At 35.0% G+C, this 20,396-nt stretch overlaps 1 protein-coding gene across 1 annotated transcript in view; it reads right to left on the reverse strand.

Annotated features, from left to right (window-relative positions):
* The window catches only part of LOC149174376 (LEAF RUST 10 DISEASE-RESISTANCE LOCUS RECEPTOR-LIKE PROTEIN KINASE-like 2.4), a 41,410-nt gene extending 21,374 nt beyond the window's left edge, over positions 1–20,036 (reverse strand). The window contains exons 1-3 of the mRNA XM_089420832.1: positions 19,902–20,036; positions 19,741–19,782; positions 19,445–19,497 (exon numbers count right to left, since the gene is read on the reverse strand). Of these exons, the coding sequence (XP_089276958.1) occupies positions 19,445–19,497; positions 19,741–19,782; positions 19,902–20,036 (230 nt within the window). The remainder of the gene's footprint in view (positions 1–19,444; positions 19,498–19,740; positions 19,783–19,901) is intronic.
* Positions 20,037–20,396: the final 360 nt, after the last annotated feature.

The raw sequence follows: 20,396 nt of genomic DNA on the forward strand, positions 1-20,396 counted from the left end.
ACAGCGTGTTATGAAACCAGCTCAAGAAAAGATAGAAAATATAAATCCACGCCTTAGAATTCAGCCTCTTCGAGGGGGCATCCTCCTTTACATTACATAAATGAACAATTCTTGGATGATTCAAATGACAAAACCTCCTTTATATATATAGGAGTCTAAGGAGTCACAATATAATCCAGCTGACCTAACAATAATAATATAAAGCCACAAAAATAACAATAAAGGGATTCTATGGGGCACCGAAATAACAACACGGGGGTAATAGGGGCACAACAATATAAATAAGGGGTATACCTATAATAGTAATGGGGTAATCACTAGTATTATAGGGACCCAACATGCCCCTCTCCTTCAAAAAAGTGTTGTCTTCAACGCTTGAGTAGTTCTGGATACTTCTGCATAAAATTCTCGTCCTCCCATGTGGAATCTTCAGCGGATAAGTTCTTCCACTTGATAAGATACTCTGAAATTGATCGATTTCGTAGCTGTCGAGTTCTTGTTTCTGTGACTGCTTCCGGTTCCAATATAATTTTCCTTCCTCGTCAAGTTCTGGCAATATTGTTTGAACTGGGAGCTTGTCGCCTATAACCTTCTTTAAACATGAAACATGGAAAACTAGGTGCAATCGAGAAGCTTCAGGAAGCTCCAATTTGTATGCCATAGTACCAATCTTTTGCAACACCTTGTACGGACCATAATACTTTGGTGATAATTTATTATCCTTCTTATCTTGCTTTAGGGACATTTGCTTATATGGTTGTAGCCGTAGGAATACCCAATCACCTACATCAAAACTTCTTTCACTGCGATGTTGATCTGCCTGTTGTTTCATTCTATTTTGTGCCAACACGAGGTTATCCTTTAAGAGTTGGAGGACTTGTTGTTGATGTTCGATGTGATGTTCCACTGCCTGAACCTTAGAATTTTCTCTTAAATATGATGTGATGGATGGTGGTTGATACCCATAAAGTGCCATAAATGGGGTCATTTTTGTTGCTGTATGGAAGGAAGTGTTATACCACCATTCAGCCAGAGGCAACCATTTGACCCATTGTGTCTGTTTATCAGATACAAAGCAATGAATATATCCTTCCCAAAATTTGTTTACTATCTCAGTTTGCCCATCAGATTGAGGATGATAAGATGAGCTATGAGCTAACTGAGTACCAAGACAAGAAAATAATTCTGTCCAAAAATTTCCAGTGAAAATGGGATCTCTGTCACTTACAATAATCTTTGGGTTTCCATGTAGCTTTTGAATTGTTTCCATAAATGCAGTAGAAACTGTACTGGCTTTAAATGGATGTGATAATGCACAAAAGTGTGCATACTTGGTAAGTCTGTCAACTACCACCATGATTACACTCTTTCCCTCAGACTTGGGTAAACCTGTGATAAAATCCATTGAAACCTCCTCCCAACGTTGGCTTGGAATGGATAAAGGTTGTAATAGACCCGGTGTCTTAATTGTTTCAACTTTATTTTGTTGGCAAACCAAACATTCCGCCACAAACTTTTGAATATCTGATTTAAGGCCATCCCAAAAAAATTCCTTCTTAACCCTGTGGTAAGTTTTTAAAAATCCTGAGTGCCCTCCTAAGGGAGAAGTGTGCAATTCCATAAGAATCTTTTGTTTTAGCTGGGAATTCTTACAGAGGTATAAGCGATCTTTGTACCATAACGAATCATTTTGCCAGCTAAATGTATCAGACGTACTGGAATCTTGTTGTAGCTTTCGAATAAGTGCCCACACTTCTTCATCATTCTTCCATTCCTCCCTTGCTTCGTTTATCCAATCTGGTTGGATAATAGAAATGGCACACAACAATGCTTCCACATCCTCATCCTTTCTTGAGAGTGCATCTGCCACCACATTTTGCTTCCCTTTTTTGTAGATGATTTCAAAGTCATAACCCAACATCTTTGTGACCCACTTTTTTTGCTCTTCAGAGGATAATCTTTGTTCTAAAAAGTATTTAAGGCTATCATGATCCGTTTTTACCTTGAAGTGTCTTCCCATTAGGTAGGGTCGCCATTTCTTAAGTGCATGGAGTATTGCCAACATTTCCTTCTCATAAATAGCTTTGCTTAAAAACTTTCCCTTGATTGGACGACTTTCAAAAGCAATGGGTCTTTCATCTTGCATTAGAACATCACCAATTCCATTTCCTGAAGCATCACATTCCAAAATAAAGGTTTTTGTGAAGTCCGGTGTAGCTAAGACCGGTGCTTGGCACATTGCCTCTTTAAGATGTTCAAAGGCCTTTGTTGCTTCCGGAGTCCATGAAAATGCATCTTTCTTCAATAATGTTGTTAGAGGTGCTGCTATTCTCCCATAATTCTTAACAAACTTGCGATAATACCCTGTCAACCCAAGAAATCCTCGCAGATGCTTTATGGATGTGGGGATTTTCCATTCCTTAATGGCTTTAATTTTTCTAGGGTCTACCTTAACTCCTTCATGAGATACAATATGACCCAAATATTCCACCTCCTGGACTCCAAAGAAACATTTGGATCTTTTTGCATATAATTGTTTCTCCTCCAATAGTTGTAGCACCTTGTCAACATGTTCAACATGATCCTTCCAAGACTTGCTGTAGATTAGTATATCATCAAAAAATACTAACACAAATTTTCTAAGGAATGGTTTGAAAATTGAATTCATCAAACCTTGAAATGTTGAAGGTGCATTGGTAAGGCCAAAAGGCATGACCAAAAATTCATAATGACCCTCATGAGTTCTAAATGCCGTTTTCAGAATGTCTTCAATCTTCATTCTGATTTGATGATATCCCGAACGAAGATCCAACTTGGTGAAGTAAATTGATCCATGCAATTCATCCAGTAATTCATCAATGACAGGAATGGGGAACTTATCTTTAATAGTGAGCTTGTTGAGCTCCCTATAATCCGAACACATGCGCCATGATCCATCCTTCTTGTGCACCAATACTACTGGAGCAGAGAAAGAACTTTGACTTGGTTGAATTATACCAGCCTCTAGCATTTCTGCAACCATACATTCAATTTCACTTTTTTGGACATAGGGATATCTGTACGGCCTGATGTTTGGAGGAACACTTCCTGGAATCAGATGAATAGCATGATCATGATCACGCATAGGTGGGAGACCTTTGGGAGTCTCAAATACCTTGGAATGATTGTCCAGGACTTTTTGGAGATCTGGAGAAATAGATGATTCCGATGTGGAAACATCTAGCGAACATAATTGTGCAATTACACCTCTTTGCTCCTTTTTTAGAAGCTTTGTCATACCATTAGAGCTGATTATCTTTCCTGGTTTCCCTGCAATACCCCTTAATTCAACTTCCTTTCCTTCCACAAAAAATTTGATGAAAAGTTCTTGAAAATTAAAAGCTATTGTACCCAAGGATTGTAGCCATTGGACTCCTAGTACAACATCAGCACCTCCCATTGGAATGGAAAGCATTGGGCTAGTCAATACATATTCTCCCATGGATAGCTTGATATTATGGCACCTTCCAGAGCAATTTATTGTTCCTCCATTTGCAATCATCACTTGACACTCTGGTGCTGGATATAGGAAGCAATTCAATTCTTTTGCTACCCTACAATGAATAAAATTGTGGGTGCTTCCTGAATCAATCAACACTATTACCTTTTTCTTCTTGATTTGTCCTTCTATCTTGATGGTTTGAGGAGTGGTAATTCCCACCAATGCATTACAAGATATGGTCGGATTTATTTGTTCTTCATCTAGGCTTTGTTCCTGGAGTATATCTTCTTCTTTTGACCTTTCTTGCTCCTTTTTTTCTTCCTCTTCACAATCTATGTAGAATAATTTCTTCTCAGCACACTTATGACCTTTAGTGTATTTTCTATCACAACTGTAACAAAGCCCTTTTGCTCTTTTTTCTTCCAATTGTTGTGGTGTCAACCTTATAGGTTGTGGAAGACTAGGAGCAACAACACTTCCGTCTTTATAGTTGTGAGTGGTATGCTTCCTGGTTGCCATAATTTTGCTTTCCATTTTTCTTGCTAACCTGAATGCCTTCTCTAATGAATCAGGTTCCCAAAGGCGAACATCATGTTGGATATTATCCTTTAAAGACCCTATGAACACATCAATCCTATGCTCCTCTGGAATATCTTTTACCCTTATGTTCAATTTTTGGAACTCCTCAATGTGCTCCATTACTGAACCCTTTTGTTTGAGACTTATCAATTGGCTAAAAAAAGTGTTGCTTTTTGTATCTTCATAATGTGCTATCAATTCTTCCGTAAAAATTTCCCAAGTGATAAATTTTTTACGAGAGAAAAGCCATTGATACCATACAAACTGATTTGGTTCCAAATATACAGTTGCCATACGTACCTTTTGTGTGTTTTGCACATTATTGAGATCGAAGAACTGCTCCATCTGTAATATCCATGTGGCGGGATCCTTGCCATCAAACTTCCTCATATCGATTTTTGGAATATGGTGGGTCTTCGATCCAACATTAGAGTCTATGGAATCATGATTAACATTACTTTTGTTCACATCATGAGTTTCCTTTACAACCTTTTCACCATTAGTAAGTATTTCTTGTAGAAAATTTGTCAAATCTGTCTTCAAATCTGCCATGTCTGTCTTCAAATCTGTCTTCAAATCTGCCATCGAATCATCCATCTTAGCTTCCATGCCCTTTATCTTAGATTCTACACCATTTATCTTAGATTCCACGCCATTTATCTTAGATTCCACGCCATTTATCTTAGCTTCTGTTAGCTTTTGTGAGCGTGACATTTGTTGCACTTGTTCTTGTAATTTTGATATATCATGTAGCATTTCTTCCTCTTCTTCATGAGTCATGCTAGAGCCTTCAGGTTCCTTACTAGGTGTTTGCATTTTCTTTCCTCGGGGCATCAGTTATCGATAATAATGCTTTACTATGCCCTTTGAATTCCGTTAAACCAAGCTTACACAAAAATTTAAAAAAAACTACACACCTTTTTTCACTTTGTAGAAGCCTGATATTGAATCTGATGTATCTCTGTAATTTCATAGCATCCAGTTCTGAAATTGCGAGCTGTAGTATCCTTCTGTTTCCTCTTTCCAATGCCACAAGTCTGACCCAAATTGGATTCTCCAAGGAAGAGTTATGTGAAATCTCCCACAGTGACTTGCTTCTAGACTAGTTCAGTAGAGCGAACTTGTATGACATGCCACGGGTCATTGTTTCAACCTTTGGATCTGAAACATGCATACAAGAAACTACAGTCCGTCCTCTTTCTGTACCTTCTTACGAAATTTCAATCCGATCCCCAGAGAGAAAGTTATGACGATTTTTCCCAATTCACCTGTTTTGAATGTAATTCAGGAGTCTGCAAAAAGACCAACTTCCTCAGATCATATCTCCGCAAATATCACGCGAAAAGCTCTGAAATTCGGACCCCAGGTTCAGCGCGATTTCTTCTCAAATGGGTGTTTTTTGCGACTTCTGAAACATCACAGAAAAAAAGTTATAGTGAAAATTCCACGATGACCTGTTTGGAGCAGCGAAACCCTAGAATCCAAAGCTCTGATACCAAATGTTATGAAACCAACTCAAGAAAAGATAGAAAAGATAAATCCACGCCTTAGAATTCAGCCTCTTCGAGGGGGCATCCTCCTTTACATTACATAAATGAACAATTCTCAGATGATTCAAATGAAAAAACCTCCTTTCTATATATAGGAGTCTAAGGAGTCACAATATAATCTAGCCGACCTAACAATAATAATATAAAGCCACAAAAATAACAATAGAGAGATTCTATGGGGCACCGAAATAACAACATGGGGGTAGTAGGGGCACAACAATATAAATAAGGGGTATAACTATAATAGTAATGGGGTAATCACTAGTATTATAGGGACCCAACACAGAGCCGATAGTGTATTACCTAATTCTATGGAATTACAGCTCCGATAGTGAGAAAAAGGGGCTCTGTTATGAAATTGCACCCGATAACAAGGGTTGGGCCAATTAAGGGAAAAGGATTGGTAATAGTGGCTAAAAAGGGAAAATTTATAAAACAGTCAGTCTAGGAATAGATGATTGATACTCCAGTTGGCATTGAAGAAGAGATACAACCAGAATTAGAGGAAATTGTATCAGGTTTTGAACGTTTGTCTATATCGCCTGCACCCAGGCCACCATTAGTGGTATTAGAGCAACCTGTTGACACTGAATTGAATCTCAGAAGGACTGATATTTAATATGGCTTTCAGATTTGGAAGAGGATGAGGACGTGGTAGAAGAGGACAACTAGTTGCAAATGTTGAAGTGATGGAAGCTATGCAACAGATGCAAGCTAGATTGGAAGCATTAACAACAGGTAAGCATTAACAATAGGGAGAAATATAGACAATGGGGATGTTAGTGAGCCTAAGGTTGAAGTGGAAGGAGAGGAGGAAACTATGGCAATCACTCCTAAGATGAGATTCTTCCAATCAGTGTTGAGATCCACAGCTAGGCCAAAGACTGAGGTTTCAATATATGAGGGAGGATTGAATCCAAAAGAATTGATAGACTAGATTAATGGCATGGAAAAATTCTTTGATTATGAAGAAACAGAAGATGAGAAGAAAGTAAAGTTTGTTGTCACCAAGCTAAAAGGACATGCAGCACTTTAGTGGGATGGAGTGCAGGTAGAAAGAAAGAGTCTTGGCAAGCAACCAATCAAAAATTGGAATAGGATGGTAGCAAAGTTAAGAGGTAAGTTTCTACCAAGTAATTATCAGCAAACCTTGTTCAGACAGAAGCAGAATCTTAGACAGAGGTCTATGATAGTGGGAGAATATACAAAGGAATTCTATAAGGTAAGCATAAGAGCTAGACAAACTCAGAATACATATGAGAAGGTGGCTAGATATGTGAATGGTCTTAGGACGGACCTTCAAAATGAGATAAGTATACTATCTCCTAAAACAATAGAAGAAGCTTATCAGATAGTACTGAAAGCTAAAGAAAAACTCATGAGGAAGTAGTCTACCAGAGGAAGAAGTACTTTCCAAGGGAAAGGAAGCCAAGGTGGTAGAGGAAGATCTACAACACCTAAAGATGGAGCTAGTAGCAGCTCAAACCAACATGCACCCACAAGAGGTGATGGAAATGGCAGAGGGAGTTTTTCTAGGGGAAGAGGAGGCAGAGGAAGAGGAAGAGACGTAAGATGTTACAGGTGTAACAAACTAGGACACAGAGCTTTTGAGGGTCCAGAGAATGCAGGAAAAAGTCAGAGGAATGCAATTGTTGCTTAAGTTGAGGAAGAAGCAACAGTAGTGAGAAGAAGAAAATATACCAGATAGAGGAGAATCTTTGGTAGTCAATAAAGTTTTGCTCAAGCCAGGAAAGGAGATAGTTGAACCATCTCAAAGAAATACTTTTTTCAGAACAGTGTGTAAGGTTCAACGGAAATGTTGTCAGATGATCATTGATAGTGGCAGCACTAATAATTTGGTCTCTACAAAAGTGGTGGAGAAATTGAAGCTGAAGACAATGAGACATCCAACACCTTACAAGGTGTCATGGTTACAAAAGGGATATCAGTTGTTAGTGAATGAATAGTGTGAAGTGGAGTTGCAGTTGGGCAAATATAAGGATAAAATTGTATGTGATGTGATGCCTATGGATGAGTGTCACATATTGCTTGGAAGACCTTGGCAATATGACAGAGGAGCTATGCATGATGGGGAAAGAAACACCTACAAGTTTGGTAAGGATGGTGTCAATCATACATTGTTTCCTATGGGAGAAGAGGATGCATCAGGAAATAAGACTAATCCAAAAACTCTATTACTAGGAGGAAAGGAATACTTATAGTAGATTGAAGAGAATGAGGTAAATTTTGCTGTAATTTGCAAGCCCAAGGTAATAATGACTTCTACTAAAGTTTTTGATTTACCCATTGAGATTCAAGAAATGTTGGACAACTATTGTGATATCATTGTTGATGATTTGCCTAATGACTTACCACCCATTAGAAGAATTATCCATCATATAGATTTGATTCCTGGAGAAAATATACCTAACAAAGCAGCTTACATAATGACTCCCACAGAAAATGAAGAGGTTATAAAGCAGGTTCAGGAACTGCTTGACAAAGGACTGATCAGAGAAAGCTTGAGTCCTTGTGCAGTACCAATAGTGTTGAGTCCAAAGAAAGATGGAGGCTGGAGAATGTGTATTGATTCAAGAGCCATCAATAAATTCACAGTCAGGTACAAATTTACTTTACCTAGAATTGAAGATTTGATGGATTGTTTGAGTGGAGCAAAGTATTTTACAAAACTAAATCTTAAGAGTGGGTATCATCAGATAAGGATAAGAGAAGGAGATGAGTGGAAAACTACTTTTAAGACAAATGAAGGATTGTATGAGGGGAGAGTAATGCCTTTTGGGTTGTCAAATGCACCAAGTATGTTTATGAGACTCATGAATGAAGTTCTTAAAGAGTTTATTGGTAAATTTGTAATAGTATATATGGATGATATATTAGTTTACAACAGGTCTAAGGAGAAGCACATGAGACATCTGAATTATGTCTTACAAAGGTTACAACAAGAGAAATTATTGCTGAATTTGAAGAAATGCTCATTCATGAAGGAGGAATTAGTGTATTTGGGTTTTGTTGTTTCTGCTGAAGGATTGAAGATGGATCCAGAGAAGATCAAGGCAATCATGGAGTGGTCTTCACCTAAAAGTGTCTTTGAGGTAAGAAGTTTTCATGGTCTTGCTAGTTTTTATAGGAAATTCATAAGGAATTTTAGTAAGATCAATGCTCCTATTATTGAGACCATAAAGAAGGATAAACATTAGATGGACTGCTAAAGCAGAAAAGAATTTTCAGCTGTTGAAGAAGAAGATCACTGAAAAACCTATTTTGGTTCTACCTGATTTTAGTAAACCTTTCCAAGTGAAATGTGATGCCAGTGGAGAAGCTATTGGGGGTGTTTTAAGTCAAGAAGACAAACCTATAACTTATTTTATTGAAAAGTTGAATGATTCAAAGAAGAAGTATTCTTCTTATGATAAAGAGTTCTATGCAGTTGTGCAGTCATTGAAGAAGTGGAGACATTATCTAATGTCAAAAGAGTTCATACTTTATTCAGATAACCATGCATTGCAGTATATTATGCAGTAGCCAAAGCTTAACCAGAAACATGCTAAATGGGTAGAGTATCTTCAAGGTTTCCATTTTGTCTTGAAGCACATAAATGGCCAATCAAACAAAGTTGCAGATGCCTTAAGTAGGAGAAATGTATTACTTCAAGAGAGTCAAATTCAAGTGTTGGGTTTTGATTTCCTTAAAGAATTGTATGAGATAGATTCAAATTTTAAAGAGGAATTTGAAGCTTGTAAGAATCCTGTTTTAATGGATAGGAATGAATGGTTGGATTATTTCTTACAAGATGGACTGTTGTTTAAAAGAAATCAGCTGTGTATACCAAACTGTTCTATGAGGGAGAAATTAATCAAAGAGAAACATAGTGGTGGACTTGCAGGACATTTTGGTATAGAGAAGACTTATGAACAGTTGAGCAGATTTTATTTCTGGCTGACAATGAGACCTAAAGTGGAAAATTATGTGAAAACTTGCAAAATATGTCAATATGCAAAGGGAAGAAGCCAAAACACAAGTTTATATGTTCCATTACCAATTCCAATAGGCCTTGGGATATGGTAAGTATGGATTTTGTTTTGGGCTTACCAAAGACTCAAAGAGGAAATGATTCAATTTTTTTTGTAGTGAACAGATTTTCAAAAATGACACATTTTATTCCATGTTATAAAACTAGTGATGCTACTCACATTGCAAATTTGTTTTTCAAGGAGATTGTAAGATTGCATGGGTTGCCTAACAATATTGTCTCATACAGGCATTCCAAATTTGTTGGACATTTCTGGAGGACATTGTGGAAGAAGTTGGGAACTAAACTAAGTTTCAGTTCTTCCTATCATCCACAGACTGATGGAAAGACTGAAGTTGTGAACAAGAGTTTGGGTAATCTTTTAAGGAGTCCTACTGCAGAGAATCCAAAGCAGTGGGATCAAGTGTTCGCACAGGCTGAATATGCATATAATGACTCACCTAACAGGAGTAAAGGGCAGAGTCCATTCCATATAGTTTATGGAATGCATCCAAGAGGAGTATTTGAGTTAAGAAACTTGGGAAAAGATGAGATGAGAAGTGCATAGGGAGAAGATTTTACTTCAGAAATGCAAGAAATACATGAGCAATTGAAACAAAAGCTACATGATAGAAACATCAAGTACAAAACAAGAGTAGACATGAGAAGAAGAGAGGTGAACTTTGCAGTTGGAGATTTGGTTTTAGCACACCTAAGGAAGGAAATATTTCCAAAGTGGGAGTATAACAAATTGAAGTTCAAGAAAATTGGACCATGTAGAGTATTAAGGAAATTTTCTACAAATACATATGAAATTGAATTACCCCCTGATGTTGGAATATCTCCAATTTTCAATGTTGCTGATCTGTACAAGTATGAAGGTGAAACTGCAAATGATACAGAAAAGGATCAGGAGACAGGAAATTGATTGGGTAAAACAATTACCTACATCGAAGGAATTATAGCCAGAAAGGGTTATGGACAAGAAAGTGTTCAAGAAAGCCAGAGGACAGGAGTACTTTCAGTATTTGGTCAAATGGAAGGATCAACCAATTGCTGAAGCTACTTGGGTAACATAAATCATACTACAGAAATTGGGTAGTTTTGTAGAAGAGCTCATGGACAGGAGCCCATGAAGAATTTTGTCCTCAGGAGTTTGATGCAAGAGCATGAGACTTGGAGGGAAAAGGCTTCAAACTTATTCCAAAAATACAAAAAATTCTACAAGCAAAGGAGTGGGATCCTTTAGCCATCAATTTCCATGTTTTTCTAGTTAAGCATAGAGCTAGAATCTAGGGTTAAATCATTATGTACTAAGTGTTAATTAGTTAGCTGTAGTGGAGATTCTCGAGGAGAATACCTCGTAGAAAAGATAGGATTAGTTAGCTGTAGTGGAGATTCTCGAGGAGAATACCTCACAGAACACATAGCAGTAATAAATTTTAGCCTCCGTTTTAGGATCTGGTTGTTAAAACAAGCTAGTATATATGTAAATTTTATGTTATTGTAAAGGGATTTGGACCAAGTGGTTTTATCTCATATTGCTTAAGAAAACAGGAATATATCTCTTTATATTGGTCAATCCCGGAGGCATTGTGATATCCGAAAACCTTTCTGTGCATCTGAACATCTGTTTATCAGTTAAATCTTAAATTTATGCGTATCTTTGGCTTCACGCAACGTTTTTATTTTACGTCTTTACAACAGTGGTTCAGCCTGGTTTCCTAGTTAATAATTTGATTGAAGTCAATTTGAATGTGTTTCCTTCATATCGGCATGCTCTTTTTTCCATTTTACGCGTCGTTTAGCCCTGCAAGCTAAATTCTGGTTTACACTAAGAAACAGTGAAAAACCTAGTCCGAAATTGGAATCCGGACTTGAAATCTTGTTAAATGTGGCTAATATCCATATCGGGTCCGTAAGTGCTATCGCATCACAACGCTTCAGTGGAGAGGAACTGACCTTTTGAACAGCTGAAATCTGATGTTGCGACACATTCGGATCCGAAACATTATAGAGGAGGATTTATAACCTATCAGGTCTGCAAAGTGTTATCAGATTGCAATTCTTAAGCGGAAGGAGCCTAGCAAGGGAGCGTTGAGACTGTCGATTGCAATCACCAATAATGCTACAATGTTATCGCATCGGAAAAGGGCCATTAGCATAACGCCAATAGTGTTATTCCATCTCTTATGGAATAAACCCCACCGATAGTGTATATGCTTGTTAACACATTCCTTTGAGGAAAATAGCACCGATAGTGTTAAATGAAGTGCCGACAGTGTTATTCCATGTCTCATGGAATAACCCGCCGATAGTGTATTTTCCGTTATAATTGCATTATGGGCAATTGAACCTGCTAGTAGTGTATTTTACACATATTTGCATATTTTCCATTCAAAACAACGTTGATAGTGTATTACATAATTCCTATGGAATTACAACTCCGATAGTGAGAAAAAGGGGCTCTATTATGAAATTGCACCCGATAACAAGAGTTGGGCCTATTAAGGCAAAAGGATTGGTAATAGTGGCTAAAAAGGGGAAAATTTATAAAACAGTAAGTCTAGGAATACATGACTGATACTCCAATTGGGATTGAAGAAGAGATACAACCAGAATTAGAGGAAATTGTATCAAGGTTTGAACATTTGTCTATATTGCCTGCACCGAGGCCACCAAAATGCATAAGCACACTATATTAATTTAGATCAAATATTGTTACATTAAGAGTACATGAATGATATCTCAAGATATAGAAACTACTTGACCGCATAACCAATGAATTGAGTGAATCTCTCAACACGCCATTAATATATGAGAAACAATAATTTGACCAAATATCTCTCAAGCCAACAATATCTAATCAACTCCCTAAAGACTAAACAAACTCCTCCTCAAGTTGATCACACCTAACATGAGTAAGAGTTAGATACTCTAACACTTTTCCCCCCCATATATTTTTAATGCCTCTTTTATCCTCCTGTTTAGTTTTAACTCATTTTATAATTTTATTCTTTATTTTCTTTTATCTTTATCTTTTTTATTTTTCACTCATTTATTATTTTTACTTTCGTATTTATACTATATATTTCTCGATATTTATTATTATTTCTCACTCTTTTTGTATTATGGATAAAAACAAAAAATCAAAGTGCTAAATCTATGGATGACAATATTGTTTGTTGTATATATTCTTAGAATCGATTTGCAAGTAGTTCCACCCATGTTTACTTAAATCTATACTCCACTATTTACATTCTTCCGATTTATTTTTTTACTTAATTTCTGATTATTCCCTGCTGCATTTTAAACTCGCTTTATATCTTTATTATTTATTTGATTTTATCTTCATATTTTTTACTTTTTATCTATTTATTACTTTTATTTTTATCCCTTTATTATTTATCCTCCTTTTTATATTTCTTCATTTTTTAAAATTATGGCATATATATATATATATATATATATATATATATATATATATATATATATATATATACTTTACTATTGTTCTCTTTTATATTTACTATTTACATTATTATGTATAATATTTATATTTTAAATGTGGGTTTTATTAATTGTAATTTTTTATCTAATTGTAAAGAAAATATTATTTTCATGTTTAAAGTATTAAAATTAATCGACAATAGCTTTATATTGAAAATAATTGTGTAAGTATATTCACTAGTTACAAATTAATTAATTTTATCAATTTATATCATGGAATGACTATTAAATAATGAGAATGGATGTCAAAGTGTTGGGAAGATGAGAGATGCAACTCTCAGGTGAGACAAAGCTCAATTTGGAGAGACTACCTACTTTCGCACTTGCATTCATCCAACCCAAAAAATCCTTACATATATCGGATTAGAAAGTGGTTGAGGATTTTGAACAACCTCCTCATAAATAGTATCTAAAATCTACATAATCTCAATGAGAATGTATAATAATTTGATAACAATAATTTAATCTAGAAATTTCTCCATTATTTTAACACTCTCCCTTTATGGAGAAATGCATTTTCTAACACACCTAAGTGATTTCAAAATAGTTCATACTTTTCCTTTCCAATATATTTTGTAAAGATGTCAACACGTTTTCATTTGTATTACAATAAACTAAATCAATTTCCTTATACTATATCTTTTCCCTGACAAAATGATAATCAATCTCAATATGTTTTGATCATGCATGGTACATAGGATTGTTGGCCAGTGCGATGGAGCTTTTATTATCACACTTGATAACCATTGATGTTTTATGTTCGTCTCCCACATCTTCAAGAACTCACCTCAACCGAATTGCTTAACAAGAAGTGCTGCATAAATCTTTATATTTGGCTTTAGTTGGTTGTTTCTAAATAATCTATTTCCCGGTCTCAGATCCATCATTGAATGCATATCTTGAAGTTGATGTTCTATCATCGGGATTTCTAACCCAATTTGAATTAGAATAACCTACCAACTCAACATAAAAGTCATCAATATATTTAATACCAAAATTAGCAGCCCTTTCAAATATCAAAGGACTTTCTTAACTTCTTTGCAACAACTTTCAAGTGCTTGGCCATAAATTGACTTACGATGCTAATTTAATATATATGCCTAGGCTAGTTGTAGTGAGATAGTTTAGACTTTCCACCAACTAACGATATAATGTACCATCCACCTATTTAGTCCCGTCATCATTGTAGAGTTTGACATTATGTTCTAAAGGTCCTAACACTGCCATACATTGATCCATTTTAAACCTTTTTAGAATCTCTCATGAATATTTATTTGTGTAACCAATTTTTTTTAAATTCTCTTTGCATTTCAAGGCCTAATCAATAGTGAAATTTGCCAAGGTCTTTTATTCAAAAACCTGTGACAATTCTCTTTTAACTTTATCAATCAACCTAGATGCAATTCCAGTTATAATGAGATCATCATTATAAAAGGAAATCAAAACAGCATGCTCCTTCTGATTTGATTTGAAATACATGTTAGGATCACATTTTCCTTTCATAAAACCCTTTTAAAGAAAGAAAGAATCAATCTTCACATACCAAGGTCTTGGTGTCTATTTTAACCCATATAATAATTTCTTTAGTTAAAGAAAAAAATGCTCTTAACCTTTTTTAACAAATCCTTCTAGTTTAACAGGAAATACTTCTTCAATCAGTTCCCCATTCAAAAAAGCAGACTCAACATCTAGTTGATGTAGTTTCCATTGATACTTTTGCAGTTAATGCAATCATTAATCTAATTGTGTTTAGCTTTGTTACATGTGAAAAGGTTTCATCATAATCAATTCCATCTCTTTGTGATTAGCCTTTAATAGCCATTTTGGATTTATATTTATTTATACTTTCATCAAAATTAATTTTTTTTCTTGAACAACCATTTGGATCCTATGGGTATTTTATTTTCAAACAATTCTATAAATTCCCAAGTATCAATTTTCATTATGGACTCATATTCTTCCTTCATTGCATTTCTCCATTATTTATGCTCATTAGCCTATTCAAAATTAAAAGGTTCTATGGCATTCCTAACTTATGTCATTAAGGAATAGTCCTTATACCTTATGGGTATCTACATTTGGCATGATGACCTCCTTATTGATTCATTGCTTTCATCTCTTCTCCTTCTTTGTGGTGAATTATCTCCTTCTCCTCATGTGTTATGGTTGCTTGAGGTGTTAATGTCACTATATTATTCCTCCTATTTATGTTCCTATTTATCATCTACCTCTTCCTTGACATCATTATAATCAAGAGGAATATGCCATGAATCATAGTTGTTATCCTTATGGCATTCAACTGCATGCTCATGAAATAACACATTTCTATTTGCAAAAAACTTACGTGTAGTACTTGATGAATGCACCTAATGTATATTCCCCCCCTTGATCTAATCAGATGATCGTGATGTATTTTTATGTTTGCCTCTCAACCAATTTTTAAAACTCTTTAAAATATTCAAATACATCACTTTTATTTCTTATGAAATACACCCAAGAATATTTTGTGCAATCATCAATAAAGATCAAAAAATAATATGCTACACCTAATGCTCTTGTCTACATAATCCCACACACATTTCCATGCACAAGTCCAAGAATATCCCTTTCTCTTCTATTTGTATGAGTATGAAACTCTTCCCTATGCATCATCCCCAATGCACAACTTTCACATGCAGAATATTCATTCTTAAACATTGTGAGTCCCTCCACCATTCTTTGTTTCTGAAGTAGCAACAAATCATGATAACAAAGGTGGTCATACCTTTGGTTCCAAAGAACTTTTGTTATCATGGTTGTGGATTCCAATGCTTTATTACTTTTTCTTGTACAATCAATCTTTTATAAACCTCCAATTCTTGCCCCTACTGTAATAACCTTGAAGTTATCCTACATATATTTTACCACACATTGTGACTTTACAAATTCTACCTTTATATTCTAATTTGTTATAGTGGAAACTGAGATTAGGTTTTTCTTAATTATAGGCCCATACATCACATTGTGAATTTGTTTAGTAGAATAATTTGGTAATGTTATAGACACATCACAATACCCTTTAATTTGGTGTGAATGGTCATCCCCAAGATACTTATTTGCACCATTGTTAGTTTCATGGATATTTTCAAATCAATGCTTATTATAAGACATATGGATGGAGGCTCCAAAATCTAAAATGATGCATTTGAATCATCTATTTTGCAGTAGACAATGTGGCTTATAAAATAAATAGTCTAAGATTTTTGAAGTCATCATTCATTTCTTCTCCTTTATCAAAAAAATGACTAGTGTTCCTTCTGTTTCAATGTTTGGATTCACGATACTTTCTTTTGAAATAATCTTTAGAAGAGTGCCTAGGCATGCCGTAGTATTGAAATTTAATTCTAATATTAGCCTTTGAGAGTGTCATACTTTTTCTTGGCTTTGTCAATGGTGGCTTTCCATCTTGTGGAATTCCTCCCTTACTTCTTGTTGAGGCCTCAAACCTCCCCTTGATTTCATAAAAAATTCAAGAAGCCCCCATATGAATTTTGTTATTGTCACTTTTGAAAGTTTTTTTTTGTTTTGAGTGATTTTAGCTTTTCTTAGTTTTCATTTTCGATTCCCCATTATTTGAACTCCAATAATTTTCCAATGATAGAGTTTTTTAATCCTAACTCTTGGTTCAAAACTTGTGTTCTCTCAAATGTCATTCATTTTCACTGGTTAAGTGATGTGGAAAATCATTGATACACTTGGAGCTCCACGTGGCATTCCCACTATCTTTGGAAAAAGGGAAAAACATTATATATATGTATATATATGTGAGATCAAATGTCATTGTGTGTGATGTGGAAAATCATTGATACACTTGGAGCTCCACGTGGCATTCCCACTATCTTTGGAAAAAGGGAAAAACATTATATATATGTATATATGTGTGTGTGTGTGTGTGTGTGTGTGTGTATATATATATATATGTATATAGATATATCTATATATATAAAATTGTAATACTAATAAAAATAAAGAAACTTTATTATTAGACTTTTAAAAACCTTTTTTATATATTATATATTGTAATTAATTTATATGTATATTTCTATTAGACATTTATTATAAAACATGTTAAGGGTGAATGCATGAAGATGGGTTACATTTTTGGGCCAAATGTCACGATGAAATTTCAAAATTTTTCCATTTTAACGAATTGAAGCCCTCAAATTTCATATAAGCATTGTGAATTTTGATTTAGAGTAAAAAGACAATTTGTATTCAATTCTGCATTATTTGAACTCCTCCAATAATTTTCCAATGATAGAGTTTTTTTATCATGACTCCTGGTTCAAAACTTATGATCTCTCAAATGTCATTCGTCTTCATTGGTTTAGTGATGTGGAAAATCATTGATACACTTGAGCTCCACGTGGCATTCCCATTGTCTTTGGAAAAAGGGAAAAACATATATATATATATATATATATATATATATATATATATATATATATATATATATATATATATATATATAATACTAATAAAAATAAACAAACTTTATTATTAAACTTTTAAAAACCTTTTTTTATATATTATATAGTGTAATTAATTTATATGTACATTTGTATTAGACATTTATTATAAAAACACATTACAGAATATATAAGGGTGAATGCATGAAGATGGGTTACATTTTTGGGCCAAATGTGGTGATGAAATTTGAGAATTTTACTCTTTTATCGAAATGAAGCCCTCAAAATTCATATAAGCATTGTGAATTTTGATTTAGAGTAAAAATACTATTTGTATTGAATCATGTTGTTGTCTTTATGATATTTTTTGCAAAAAAAATTAGTATTGTATAATATGTCAATTTTCCATTAAATGAAATATTTGTCCTTGCAAATTTTCACACATCTTAAGAGGTATGTGTGTGTTCACTTAGCATAAATTAGTCTAAAATGTGTATATATATATATATATATATATATATATATATATATATATATATATATATATATATATATATATATATATATATATAGATATATATAAGCATGATCTACATGGAGAGAGCTAAGAGAGCTAAGTTTTTCATATTAAAGATTTATTTTTTTATGCAATTTTCTTTTTCGAAGTTTGCAAAGTAATATATCAATTGCATTTTGTAGACACATGTGTTCATGTAAGGTTGTTTTAAACTATTTAAATAAATTGAAAAACCAAGAGTACCCTTTTGAAGAGGACTCGTGATGCAGGAGCATCCAGATAAGGGCACCATGACTGGATGTTGGTCTCCGCCAAGGTGGAAAGATTTCTCAGTGTTTGGTTTCTTTATGTTTAATTGGTCAAAGCAAAATGTAGGGAATTGTTGGTTTTTTTTAATTTCATTATTAGTTAGGGAATAGTATAGTTAGTTAGGGTCACTGTCACAATTGTCTGTCTTTTAGTGAGCAATTATCTTATAACTGTTTCTTTCATTTAGAACAAAAAAAAAGGACATCCATGCAATTGTAAAATCTTGCAGCATAAGAAGAACCAAATTAATTAATTGTTATGTAACTAATAAAAGAAACAACTGAAGCGTAACTATACACAGTTCAGGTAACTGTGGGGAAACAGTACAAATATGAAATGTAAATTATTTTGAGGGGTTCAGCATATGCGAACAGAAGTACAACACAGAGAATCATTTTTTTTTTTCATCTAAGTCCATCTATAACTGTTCACTGTAACATTCATTTACTTTTTGGTCCTTAATCATTGAGTAAGTTAAACTAGGCAAACATTGCGCAATCCTATACTTTTCATTATTTCTTTTTTTCAAAGAACAGAACGTAGGCAAAGAAAATTGCACGAGTACTTCCAGTCCGAAAGGCTAGCAAACCACACACAGAGTTCATGAACGAAAGAGCCAAGCACAATTACGAACAGCTCGACCAAGAATGAGACTATACATGCTCGACAACAAAACCCAAGACAGAGGTAACAAAATATAACCAAATCCACTGTTTAATTCTTTTCATTCCAACAACAAAGATATTTGTATACATATAATAGTCCAGGGTTAACCTTCGAATGGCGAAAGAACCAAACAAACCAACAGAACCCTAAGGGTGAGGGTTTTGGACAGCCACCCTCCAACATAGAGTTTTACAATTACAAAATTTGTGGAAATCAAACAAGGGTTTGTACCAAACTAACCCAGGTCGCATAGCGACGACAGAGGAGTATAAGCGAACAAGAACTGGGACTCTGTCCAACAAAACCGACAAAGACTAATAATAAAAACAAGTTGATAACAGTGGCAGAGCCTACCAGGAAAGAGCCGTAGCGCTCACACCAACCATGCCAAGGAATGAACCCCCAACCTGTACAAGCAAAGCAGGGTAGCATCGTCAGGAAAATGTCAGTAGAGTGAAAGGCGAGAAGAAAACAAAGAGCAAGGAATTGTATGTACATTGGAGAAATTGTTACCTGGAGGTTTAGACACGCAGAGAGACTGCAAACCCATTGAGCCACAATCTACGGTGACAACCTGAGACCGAGGAGCAGTCTTCATTAGAACCAGAGTAAGACAAGGAGGGAAAGTAAATCATGGAGAGGCAGCATACCTGAAGAGGACTGCGAGCAGAGGAGGCCACTGCGACTGTGACCTGTAGCATGCAAACCCGTTAAACAAATTTGACAACTAGAAGGACCTCAATAAAAAGAGAATAGTGGAGCAGAAACTAGTTTAGCAACCAACAGACAAAGACAGTAGCCATTTTCTTACACAGACGAGCAGAACCATCACTCTGTGCCCAAGGAACCGAGCAAATAAGTCACCAAAAGAAACAATGGAGCCACACCAACAAGCAGCACAGCTCATAGCCGGCGCACGCAAAGCCTGTGGCTCATTTCCTTCCATCCACGGCACAAAAACTCACTTCCAGACTAAACCCTCAGCACAACAAAGTTGCAAGAGCGAAAATGAAAGAATGACATGGAAAATAGAGTTTTGGCGTAGACCAAGGAATGAGAAACAAAAAACGAGGCAAGTACTGCCAGCTGAGCATAATTAAAGACCCCCATAAATGCCACCTAACGAAGTCCAGAATCATCCTAAGATTAACCACTAATCACCACTATTAAGTCCCAAGATCATCTCTTAATCATTTAATTATTGATTAGTGTATTATTGTGTTGTTGATAAGCATTATTGTGTGGAATTGCGGGTTGGTCCCATCATAGTGGTATCAGAGCAGGATTTAGTGTTTCCTTGAGAAAT

This window comes from Pinus tabuliformis, chromosome 4_1, assembly GCF_031772625.1.
Source record: "Pinus tabuliformis cultivar Carrire ecotype Pingquan chromosome 4_1, CPIR1, whole genome shotgun sequence".
Lineage (NCBI taxonomy): Eukaryota > Viridiplantae > Streptophyta > Pinopsida > Pinales > Pinaceae > Pinus > Pinus tabuliformis.